The 12256-nt window shown below is 35.5% G+C and overlaps 1 protein-coding gene across 1 annotated transcript in view; it reads right to left on the bottom strand.

Moving 5' to 3' along the window:
- Window positions 1-12256, bottom strand: part of IQCM (IQ motif containing M) — a 108070-nt gene that overhangs the window by 24362 nt on the left and 71452 nt on the right. Inside the window, 1 exon segment of the mRNA XM_072863407.1 lies at window positions 420-578. Coding sequence (XP_072719508.1) covers window positions 420-578 — 159 coding nt within the window.

Genomic DNA, 12256 nt, shown 5'->3' with positions numbered 1-12256 from the left:
CATTTGCATGTAAATGTGGAGTTCCTCTGCCTACAATTCTGAGGCAAAAGTGGCAGAAAAACAGCTCTGCCCCTGAATTTGAATATTCAAAGAGATGACAACTGAACATACCCTTCTTAATATTAACACACATAGAAAAAATGATACAGGTTAAGTGTGAGGCTCGGTTGCTGAGTTAGTAGTTTTTGTGTTGGAAACTCCTGAAAACTAAGGATTTTATCTTATCCTATGGAAAGCCAATAGGTAAACTAACTCAAATTTTGGAAAGTATACATAAGTTCTTCGGCGGCAGGGGTGGTGGTGGTGGTAAATTTGTTTGTGTGAGATGTATATACCATATATACAGGTTCTAATAGATGATGTGGAAGGTGCATGCCCTTCATTACGTTCATAACCTTCTGAGAGGTTGACATTTTTACCTAATTTATTGGATTCGCCTTTTCCATCCATGAGAGAGCGCACCCATGGTAGCAGCACTGTAATTAGGTTCTTCACTTTTGCACCAAGAGGAGGAAATAAAGTGAAAGCCTTTTCAATTGCTTGATGCTTTTTGGTGCTTCTTACAGCAGCAGTGGAAGCTGAAGAAAATAAAATAATGTATAATGACCAACATCTTTCCTCTAATACATATATAAATGCAATTGACATTCATGGTAATAACCTGTACAGACAGATTTCCTTTTATTAGTTAACTGAAACACATTAGGATGGAACCGTGAACTTCTGCAAGTTAAAAGGTTGAGATATATGTAGGTTTATAAGCTGTGGAGCTGCTGGATGTGATTAAAAAACAAGACAAAGGTGTCCAGTTTGGAAAGATTTAATTGATTACTGTTCTAATACTTCAGCTAGTTCAATGTGCTGATGTGTTCTATAATGACACTCACTAAATAATACGGTTCAATCTTTTCTGAGTAGAGTCCAGTGATAAGCATGACTAAAATTTCAAAGGTATTCAAAACTTAATGGGAGATGAATGTGTAATTATTCTTCAGCCCCTTTGAAAATCTCAAGTTTGATACTTACTGTTTATCGATCACAAACTGTAGCACACCTGAAGACAGACCATTAAATTACATGGTTAAATGAAGTAATTGTTAACAGTAGCCAATCAAAAAACAGAGCTAAAATTTAAAGTAAGAAACTATTCTCACCACATTTTATACACTGATCTTCAACAGCAGCTGATCATAACTTATTTTTAAAAATGGAACAATGCCAACATGAAAAAGGAGTCCATAAAGGAGTCTGATCCTGTAAATGTACTTCATGCATGTACTTCTGCTGCACTCAGGAAGCATGAGTCCTCATGAGACCAAGGAGCTTTGGCACTGCATATGGAGGGCTCACTTCCTTGGAAACTATAACATTGTTCCTGACTGCAGGAACAGTTAAAGCAATGTAAATTTCTGGATATGACCTTTTTGTAGCAACAATTAGAATAACCTCTCTAGAAGCATGTTGTGGGTGGGAGGGGGGGCAGTTTTCCGTTCTGATTAACATCCAAATGCAACCCATGTCCAGGACGCTGACACTGACGCTCAGGGCAAGAACACCTGTTGCATCCTTTAGAAAAGGGAAATGAGCCAAATGCCTTATAGCACTGCATTGCTATCAGTCTTGTTCTTTAACTGTTTGGGCTATATCTGAACCTACATCTGGAGGTGAAGGGATCTATATTACACAAGGAATAAACTTCAAGGCAAATTCAGCACTGAACTTCCAATGTTTTGTTGTTACAGTTCAATAAAATCACTTTGTGTTACATTCATTTATGTATAAGATAAAGTGAATGTCACACTTTTTTGTCATACCATTTTTATTTAGCAGGTTTTTTTCTATACCCATTAGTTAAAAAATTTATAACAAGGCAAATCATTTATCAAAATGAAAAATGCTGTACTCCTTGAGCAAGGAAAGGGGAGTCTAAATAGAATGTCCCTGCTCTTAAATTAATGGAACCATCTTACATTTAATATTTTCTCTTAAGTAGTTATGTAAGCACTCCAAGATCATTAATGAAGGAGTACAGAATCACAATTTACAGCTGAAGGACAAAACTGCTAAAAAAGCATTTCAGAATCATGTCATCGAGTGATACAGTCTAGGAAAATAAATGTAAGAATCATTGATCTCTGATACCATAATTAAATGTACACAATACATGTCAAGGAGAAAGGACAATAAAGTTCATTAAAACTTGACTTGGAACCCAAGACGCAGGACTAATCAAGCAGATGTACTAAGGAAGGGTCAGGTTTATAAACAAGAAGCACTTTCGTTTTAATAAAACAAATTTTAAAAATAGATTTTTTGTCACTATTCCGATTTTAAACAAGAGTAATGGTTAATAGTTATTATTTATAAAGACAATTCATTTGTGTGCAACATCCCCAAATGTACCATTGGCCAGTTCATCTGCTGGTATTGTGATATGTTACCTTTCTGTCCCCTAGAATCACTGCAGCAGTTCGGCTGTACTTTGTAAATCCAGCTCTCACTTGCCTTCCAGACACTAATACACACATTCCTAGATTTATTTCTAAAAAATCTGGTAGAACAGATTTGCCCAGACTTTCTTAAGTAATGCAATAACTGATCTTTTAATATACAATAAATTTATTCCAACAAAAGAAAATTCACAGAAATCAGATGGAATTTATCCCAGCGAGCTAATGGAAATTGCAGAAATAGTGTTGGAGCCACTGGCTATTATTCTTCAGAACTAATGGAGAACAGCCAAGGTTCCGGAGCTGGGAAATTACAAACCATATTACCTATTTTGAAGAGAAAAAATAAAAACCAGCCAACCTACCAGAGAAATTACGGAACAGAGAATTCAAATTTGAATTGCCAAGTTAGCTAGCAAAGCAGTCAGTTTGCAACCTGCTACAAAGGCATGCTGAAAGGTGGGTGATAAACAATAGAATAGGAATTGGCAAAGACAAAGCATGTCTATGATATAAGTATTATTGAACATGGGCCTCCTGCTTGGTGCTATTGCTACCACTCAACTCCTTAGTACAATCAGACTACCTTAAGACACTTTCACATGTGCCAGCAAGTACAATAGTCACCTTTTATCAGACTTCAGGAGCAACAATCTACTGGTCTAATTCCTCATTGTTTCCCAGCACTTGGGCAGAAAAACTTTATTTTCATAATGTCCCTTTATACCATTCAAACATTCTACAACATTAGACCACCTTGCATTTGTCAAAGACTAGGCTTTAAATTGCATGCTGAGTACATTAAAAAGACTTACAACATATAACAGAAGATAGAACATAGATCTAGCACACTCATACTGGAATATTCCTATATAGAGATTAGGCCTACAATCTCATGAGTTACAAAAACTGTTTTAAGAACCAATTGCCAGGTTTTGATTTGCAGTGTTTTAGGAAGGTCATTTCCCTGCCAGTTACAAGAAGCTTCTCATGTTGAAAATCAAACGATAAAAATAGATTCCCCTTTGTTCCCACAGGACATGGGAACTAGAAACCAGCAAACACAGAAACACAACAGCCAGGTTTATCAGGAGACACAAAAAAAATTGGTTCCCTATTTAATTTAGCCCTAAAGTACTTGGATAAATAATGAGTTCATCTTTTCCAGAATACATCACAAAGTTCCAGAAAATAAAACATTTTCTCCATTTTAACAAACATACATATATCTCTTTCACAAAATCCAACAGTTGAACTCTTCATTTTTAAAGCTCCTTCTTTACATGAACATACATGCCATTTTATGAACAATCGGACAAACCATATTACTTTTGCTTCTTCATTACAGATAGCCTGTTTTCTGGCATGTCATAACTTCCTGTATATGCCACAAGTAAATTCTGTATGTAGGCACTCAGTCTGGACTAGGGACTCAGATCCTAACTCTTGCTGTGCTGATATATATGGTGGAATAAAGCATATAGGGAGTATGTTTTGCAAACTGATGGAGCACAAAAAATTCTTTTGCTTCTTAAAAGCGAGGCAGATAATCCCAGGCATAAGCAAGGTCACAAACCAAAAGGAACACAGATACCTTACTAAGCTATTAAGAAGTGCAAATTCAACTGGGCAGACTTATGCTGCTGCTAACTTAACATCTTTTACCCCATTCCACAAGCAGTGAGTGACTATTCTCCTTGCAAGGACTACATTTGCTCTGTAATTCTATAAAATACAAATGCTTTCTACTACTGGAATCAGGTCTGTATCACCTGACTATAAAAGTCACAGCAGCATGTTTTACTTACATTATTCCTTACCGCTATTCAGAAATCTGCTAGTTGTTATAATTCATTTTGAAGACTTTACTTCTGTAGCTACCCTGTATTCAATGAGAATATCTAAAAAACGCAGAGATATGTATGCTTATCACTTATTTTAATACATAATAATAATAATAATAGTAGTAATAATAATAATAATAATTCTTTTTAATGTAAGAGAAAATAATAGGGTAGAATGGTTAGAGCTGATTAGAATGACCAATAATACAATAAACATAAGAATGCATACATTACCATTAGTGCTGCATCTGTTTCGAAAACTATAGTGATGTATTTGTAAAAATGTAGCCATTGTTGCTTGCTTTTTTTTAACTTTTATTTATTATGTTGTTTGTTATTATTATGGAAATTTAATTATTTTCATCCTAGATGTTAATTTTTCTTAAAATATTATGCCTTTGCTATTAGAAAACACAGGTTTACTTCTGAACATTCGCCCGTATTTTCTGAACTATGATTCCAATCAAATACAAGGTATTGCCATTTTTCACTAATACTTGTAGTTATTCTATGTGTTATTTGATTCAGAGGTAAGAAAGCAATCCACATCTGGTACCTCACACCACATGCCACCTTGCATTTAATTTGTAAACAGAAAAAAAAAATGTGGCATCAGAAAGATCTACTAAAAAGAAATGAAAACAGGAATGTAAGAGAGATCCAAGCTAATTAGAATAATATACAAGAAAAACAGATGCAGGTTACGCTAGAATCTCAAAAGTGCAATTTCTTAATGGTGTACCCTCAGATTTTATTTTGCTCCCCTCCATTTCTTTTCTTTCAGTTTTTCAAGTCAAAATGTAAAAAATCTGTGGAACCAAACAGAATCCTCAGTTAATTTTAAATTATTTTAGAATGTTCTTCTATGGGACAAAAATAAGACCTTTAAAAGCTTTTGCTTCAAAGTGGAGTAGCATAGTACAACTGCAGCTCTTCCTTGTCCACTGGGCAAAAAAGCAGCAGCAGAAATAACACTACAATGACCATGAATCCCACATATTGCTTGCCTTCTGTAAGTATTTAGAAATACATTCACAGAACGAAGGACCCCAAAAAATAATTACCTGATAGTGTTCGAACAGAAATCTAAGGAAATGCACAGAATTTGCCAAGTCCAGACCAGCGGTCCAGATATGCAGAGATACCGAGAACATAGTAAAAAAAGAAAGGGGGCAGGGTACATTCACACTAAAAATGTGGAATTTTTTTTTTTCTCTTATGAAATTACCCTTTAAATCTGAAACCATCATTAAAGTTTGGATTCAGTGTGAAAAGCCATGCATAACTCTAAAATACGTTTTCATATTCCATACTACGAGATGGTTGGAACAGATACACAATACTCCTCTAAATGGATTGTGTTTCTGAAGCTCTGTTAGAATAAACTTTACATTTATTTTCATCAACATAGCAGACTTGTCTCATTATCCAGATTCATATTTGTTTTCCAGAGGATTTCAATTGTAAGTATTTGGTAGCCAACTCTGAAAAAAAGAAAAAGTGCATTCATCGCTCCCCTAATATAGATATATGACAGCCTGAGGTGCAATAAAGCTTGTAGTGCCTCTGATTTAGGAAGACTCTATTAATAACAAGTGGCAGAGCTATAAGTTACATATACATATTTTCTCAAATGACTGTCAACCAAAACTTTATAGAATATTACATACAAAAGAACTGTGTTCTGATATCATTACTAAGGCTGCAAAGTCAAGCACTACTCAAGCATTAGGAACCCCTTTTGCATGTGCATTATGATGAGGTCCTTAATTTCACAATCCACGTGAGCTCTGTCTCCTTCACTGCACCAAGCTGACGTTGTTCACCTTATGAGCAGCTATTTGGTATTTTGTTTTCTCCTTTTTCAGTATGTTATCCCAGGACTAGATTACCATACAGTACTCATGCTCTGAGCTGAAGATGGAATTAGTAATTTCCTCATGAGCTTCTTCATGGGACTCATCACGAGAGTATCAGATGTTCAGAGACATTAACAAATTTACCTTTGCAACAGCCTAAGGGAGAAATGGGTTTTATTATGGCCATTTTACTGCTTAGGAGCTAAGGCACATAGGATCAGAATTTTCACAGCTAAATAGGTACCCAAAAATGCATGAAGGAGCCTAATAGTTTTCCCAAAAGTGCTAAAACACTTCATTTCCAGCACACAGGTGCTTTTGAAATTTCTCCTATGAGACTATGCCCATCACTAGCCATGCAAATAGATTTTAAAATCTGACCAAAAGAGATTAAGGATGAGGGCATCCATGAATTGTGGGTTCCCACTCTCAGACATCTTGGATCTCATCTTCAGTGTATTTTGCATTCTACTAACGTTTTATATGCTTTAACACAAGCTTCAAGCTGCAGCAGAAATCTAAACATCAGTTGTAGCTCTGAATCCTCAGAATTTCTGTATATCAGCCATCACGATCCCAAGTTAGGCATCCAAAAATACTGAACACCTCTGCAAACACTTTTACATAAATGAACTATTAGCAAAAAGAAACTCTGTGGAGATGCTGTGGGCAATTTTCAAATACTCTAACTATGTAACCATTCTCTCCCTGCAATTCTCATCATCATTTGCTACGTACCTTCTAGGTTCTGCAAAAAATGGAGGGAGTCTTGACTGCAATCCTTTTTGCCATAAACTCTGAATGTCTTGTACTGAATGGGGCAGCAACTTCTCACAAATATGTACATGATTGTGCAACTGAAGACCATTGTGCTGTGTATATACGTAGAGGCCAATTTGCATATGCAGTGCAGCTGATGTGCAAACTATAAATCACTTGACTTTGCAACTCCAACAGGGTTCTTTTAATGCTTTGTGGAGTTGTTGGGGGGTTTTTTGGTAACATTGAAGACATTATAAAGAACAAACAGAAAAAAAGTGCAAGACTGCCCTCAAGATTTAATGCACTGACACTCCAGAGTTTTCAACAGGCATCGAGCCTTTTGATGCCCCACATACATGCAGGTGACCATTATCATAATTTACATGACAAGAAGGCAGAAGTCATGGCCTTGCCTTTGTGTTAGATGTACCCAAACCAAACCTCAGGCTTCCACAGTCCTCAGAATAAAACTGCCACTTCAAGTCACTTCATTTCACCTATAAACATCAAAGAAATCCAGTTCTGTATCTAAACAGATAGCCTTTTCTTAAGATAATCAAAGATTTTTTTTTTTACTGCTTTATTTTCTTTGACATATATGAGTTACCCTGAAATAAAGTTATATTTGTGGTAGTGATATAAAGTCAATAGAACTAGCTCCACACATGGAATCCAATCCAAAATCCAAGACCTTCAGCGATTTCTTCATTTATTTTTGTCTACTCTTGTACAAATAACCTGAAATATTCCATCATATAAATTCTTATATTACACTAGAGATGAGCTGGCTTTTAATGATTACGTAAGTGGTAATCCAGAAGTGTATTTCTACTAGCTGTTGTAATTATTACATTAAATCATCAAACTAAGATCTGTCATATAATAGGACAACAAAACTTGAAGGACATCAGAGGACATTTTTGTTCCTGTAAAAGTATTTTCTTATCACATCCATTGCAGACATAAGTGTCCAGAAGAAATAATAAATGAAGAGTCATCATGGAAAGCAATAGAGACTGCTGAATGCTCTAATAAATTTCCAGCGTACTGGAAGGATACTTCAATTGTTGGCTAACACAGAAACAGAGAGTAATCATAAGCATATCTTCACCAACACTGAAATATGTGTAAGGACAATAAAACTATATATATTCTTTTGTTCAACATCTTTGATGGAGAACTATCATTTAGAAATAATACATAATAGCTCTATAATGTATAATATATAATTATGTAAATAATTAGTATAATCTTGAGATGAGATGAGGACTATTAGTGGCAGTGGATACTTTGAACCTTGCACATTTAGTCAAAAAGACCAATGACATCCAATCAAACTTCTTTAAAATGAATTGCAACAAACAATGGCAGCACAGCTGCTATTAGAATTATAATTGAGTTTAGGAGGGAAACAGCAGCTGAATGCAATGCAGATAATTAAGGAGCAAGCTTTTGTTAACACTATCAGTAGGGTCATGATTCTGCAGATTGTGAACTTATTATGGCTGAACAAACTAGTCTATTTTTATAAGAAAGGTATATTTCTGCTTTTTATACCAATAAAGTATACTCTGGCACCAAGATAGCTGATCACTTATTTATTTAAGCTATCCATTTAGAGAAATTATAAGCATTTACAAAATCTAAGATTACCATGGAAACCTTATTCTTAAACACTGAGGATTATGGGAACAATTGGTTATACAATTGGATGGGTAAATAACAAGCCTCTGAGTATGACAAAGACTGTAGCTACAAAATTACATTAAGTAATTTATCTCTTTCAGGCTAATATACATTTTATGTTAACCCAGCACTGAAAGGCAAGCAAGATACCTTCCGTGGGTAAACAGTGAAAGTAAACAGTGAAAAGAAAATATTTTAAAACATACCATTTATGGTATGCAGACAGAAACTGCATAAATGCAAGTTCTTGTGGTCCTAACACTTAACCCAGGTGTTAGGGGTGTGTCCTAACACAAAACCCAGGATCGGGAATCACAAAAGTGGTCTAAAATTTGTATTTCGTGTTGTGTGTTGACTAACCTTGGAACAAAGGTTACCCATGTAGAAAAGACAAACAAACAAGAATCACCAAAGGATTCAAAGTCACTCCAAGCTTGCAGCTTGGCACCACAGCCAGGCAATGCGAGATGCTTGACCATTTGTAACCACGAGTCAGGGTTCCAGAAATGGAAAGGAGGTCATTACAATGCCAACAACAACATTACGTGCTGTTAGCAATATTACTGTTATAATATCATATTGTCATAATAACTGGTACTCTTTAAACAAACTGAAGAGTGTAGGTCTACCAAAGATGTTATTATCACCATTATACTAGTAACCCCTTTAACTCATGTAGCATGGACTCAGGTTCTTTGGTTTAAGATAATCCTGCTGACAACATAGGTCATTTCACTGGCAAATCTAAATTTGTTAGGGACAAATGAGTAATCCTGCTTTGGAATCTCATTGACCTCAATGTGTAAATAAAGCAAGCAGAATGTGTCTGACTGGCAGCAAGCCATTACCGTGCTATGTGCAATAAAAACACTAATATGTCAAAGTGATTTAAAAAATATGCTTTGATATCTCGACCTGATGAAAATTCTATTTTTGACCCTGCAACCTCCTAAAATAATATAACAAAAAAGTTTTAAAAAATATTTTAACATTACTAAACATTTGCCCATGGCAAAGCCATTTGCAGGTTTTCCATTTCTGGTTCTGAATCTTCTAAGGTCTTATTTAACCTGACTGTGGAAAGAGTAGGCAAAAGCTTGTCCTGATTTGAAATTATTTTTATCTCTGTTTCTTCAGGAAATCCACTCCTAGCCTCAATATAGAGAAGCTTAATTTGGTCATTATTACAATGGAACTCAAGTGTGCTTCAGTAAGACTCAAGAATGGTATCATTTTTGCCCATTTCCTTTTAAGGGAATCTGGAAAAGAACAGGTATGAGCTAGGAATAAAAACATGCTCTTCTGCTCATATGCACAGCATGTTGTGTTCTCTTTACTTGCAGATTAGCTCTCGTCATATGTCAGCAGAAATCTGAAGCACCTTTCAAATTTTATAAAAAGTAGTGTTGATAATTTACTAAAACTCTCCTAATACTCTCTTCATATTTGCAGTGGGATTAAATGCATGGATGTATATCTAGAAACTTAAGAGACAGAGACAAATGGAGGTGAAACAAACTTACAGGTTTTCAAAAGCGTATTATAATGGTGACTACTCAAGCCAACATCTGTCAAGAGTTATGACAGCAGAATCTGCTTATACCCCGACTTTCACTCTATTTACAAAGGAAATTTCAGGGGAAAATTTCACTAATATCATCTATACCCTAACTATAGATAGCAGGTTTGGTATCCTGCATTAAGATCCCTGACTGCAAGTGGCAACCGATATTTTCAAGATTCCCATGGTTAAGGACCACTTCCTAAAAGGATTCTAAAAATAAAAAGAAATTGGAGTCCTGGACTTCCCTGTTGTAGGTAAATTCTGGAATACTCTTTTGAAATTGATAGTTTTTCTAATTTATCTTTTAAAAAGTGCTGTATATTACAGCTGAAGAGCAGCCTGAACGAAGAACTTAAAATTTTAGGAATTCCATATCTAGTAAATATAAGGAATTGTGAAAATAACTAATGGACTAACATTTATTTTCTGAACATTTCAGAGAATTGGTGTGATTCAGATGTGAATGAGGCGATGGCATATAAAATGTAAAGCTAACCTTTTTCTAAAGGCCATTGATAAATATATTTTTTAGCACCTTTTTACTGGAATATCTGGAAGCTTTCCTCAAGATGATCAGATTTCATTAAGGCAACAGTACTGGGGACCTGTCCCTACAAAGCAAGGCCTGTTTTCCTAATCAGCCTCTACAGTCATCATTTCACAGTTTGCCACTTCAAGGACTTGGAGCCTAACAGAAAATCAACACTATCTCCTTTTAGCAAGAATTTTTTTCTACTAATTTTAAATTAAAGACTGTTGCTATGATTGTATATATTGTTATGATCAACACTGAAGACAGCGATGCAAAGCAACAAAAAAGCTAGAGTTCCACTGCTTTCCAACTTCATTAGATATTGCTGTAATGTAAGGCTGATATATTTGAATACTTTAACATACAAGGCCCTCTGAGAGAAATATGCTGCTCACCAACCAATTAAATCAGCTAGCTTTGAACATCTTTAGTGTCCTTTTCTCTCCAATTGGATATGGTTTTTACAGTTCTTCAACGATAATAACAATTTCAAATCCTTTGCACAAGTTTCACTGTTGGAGTGCCTACCAGAGGCAACTGAGCAACTGAGCAAACCAAACCCTCTTCATTCCTGCCACAAGCTCCTAGTGTCTTCTCCACAGTACCATCCTAAAACAGCAGAGCATTCAAACAGACATCTCCAAAATTCTCCCACTGAAATGTCTTCTACTTTTATATGATAGCCTGATTCAAAGTGCAAATGTTTCCTGTTTACACTGAGCACAGTTATGACAAAATTAATAGAAATTCAGCATTTCAATAAGGAAGTAATTTTCAAAAGAATAAACAGGAGTGCTTTTTTGCCTATGCAAAAGAGAAAAATAAGCAGTCTTGCTAGCTAATTAAGCTTGTAAAACTTAATCTGCTATAGTAGAAGCATGCACAGCAGCAAATGGACTTCTTGGTAGAGGCAAAAGTGCCTAGAAACAGAATCAACACATTGGCAGGCTCTACCTAACAGCTCACTGCCTACCTCAGCTGGTCTGATGTCCCATCATCAAAGGATAGGTGTGTCAATTGTGTCATTAACAATTTTCTTAAAAATGTCTCTCTTCAATTAAGAATGCAGGTTTAGGTCTCTCATTCTTGCAGGGACAAAAATCCATGGTAAGAGTCAACAGAAGACAATTTCAGCAGTGGAAAATTCTGGAGTTTTAGTTTTCTTCCTGTCTTTTCTTTTCCACTTTTTTTTTTTGAGAACTTTAAGGGGCCATGATTGAAAGGACTATCATATTGTGGATAATTTATATATGGAGGAAACCTACTTCCTTTTTGCACAACTGCAATGGATGTCCTAAGGCATGGCATTAGCTACTGGCATCCTAACACTGGATGGTCAGGGCACAGGCAGCATTTCACTTGAATAAATATCAGTGAAAAAAGAACTTGGTCTTCAGGATTTTTATTACCATGAAAGCATGATTTCTAATAATGCAGGAGGGATAGAAACAAAGCCTGATTTCCTTTGCTGTTGTGGAAATCAAAAATAGATTTACTGATAAGCAGAAAAGGTTTGCTGCAAAATAACTGACACATGATTAAACATGGAAGCCTTCTTA

The sequence above is a fragment of the Ciconia boyciana genome, chromosome 5, assembly GCF_034638445.1.
Source record: "Ciconia boyciana chromosome 5, ASM3463844v1, whole genome shotgun sequence".
In the NCBI taxonomy this organism is placed as follows: domain Eukaryota; kingdom Metazoa; phylum Chordata; class Aves; order Ciconiiformes; family Ciconiidae; genus Ciconia; species Ciconia boyciana.
Note: the sequence above shows the minus strand (reverse complement) of the source record. Positions and strands in the feature narration are given on the sequence as shown.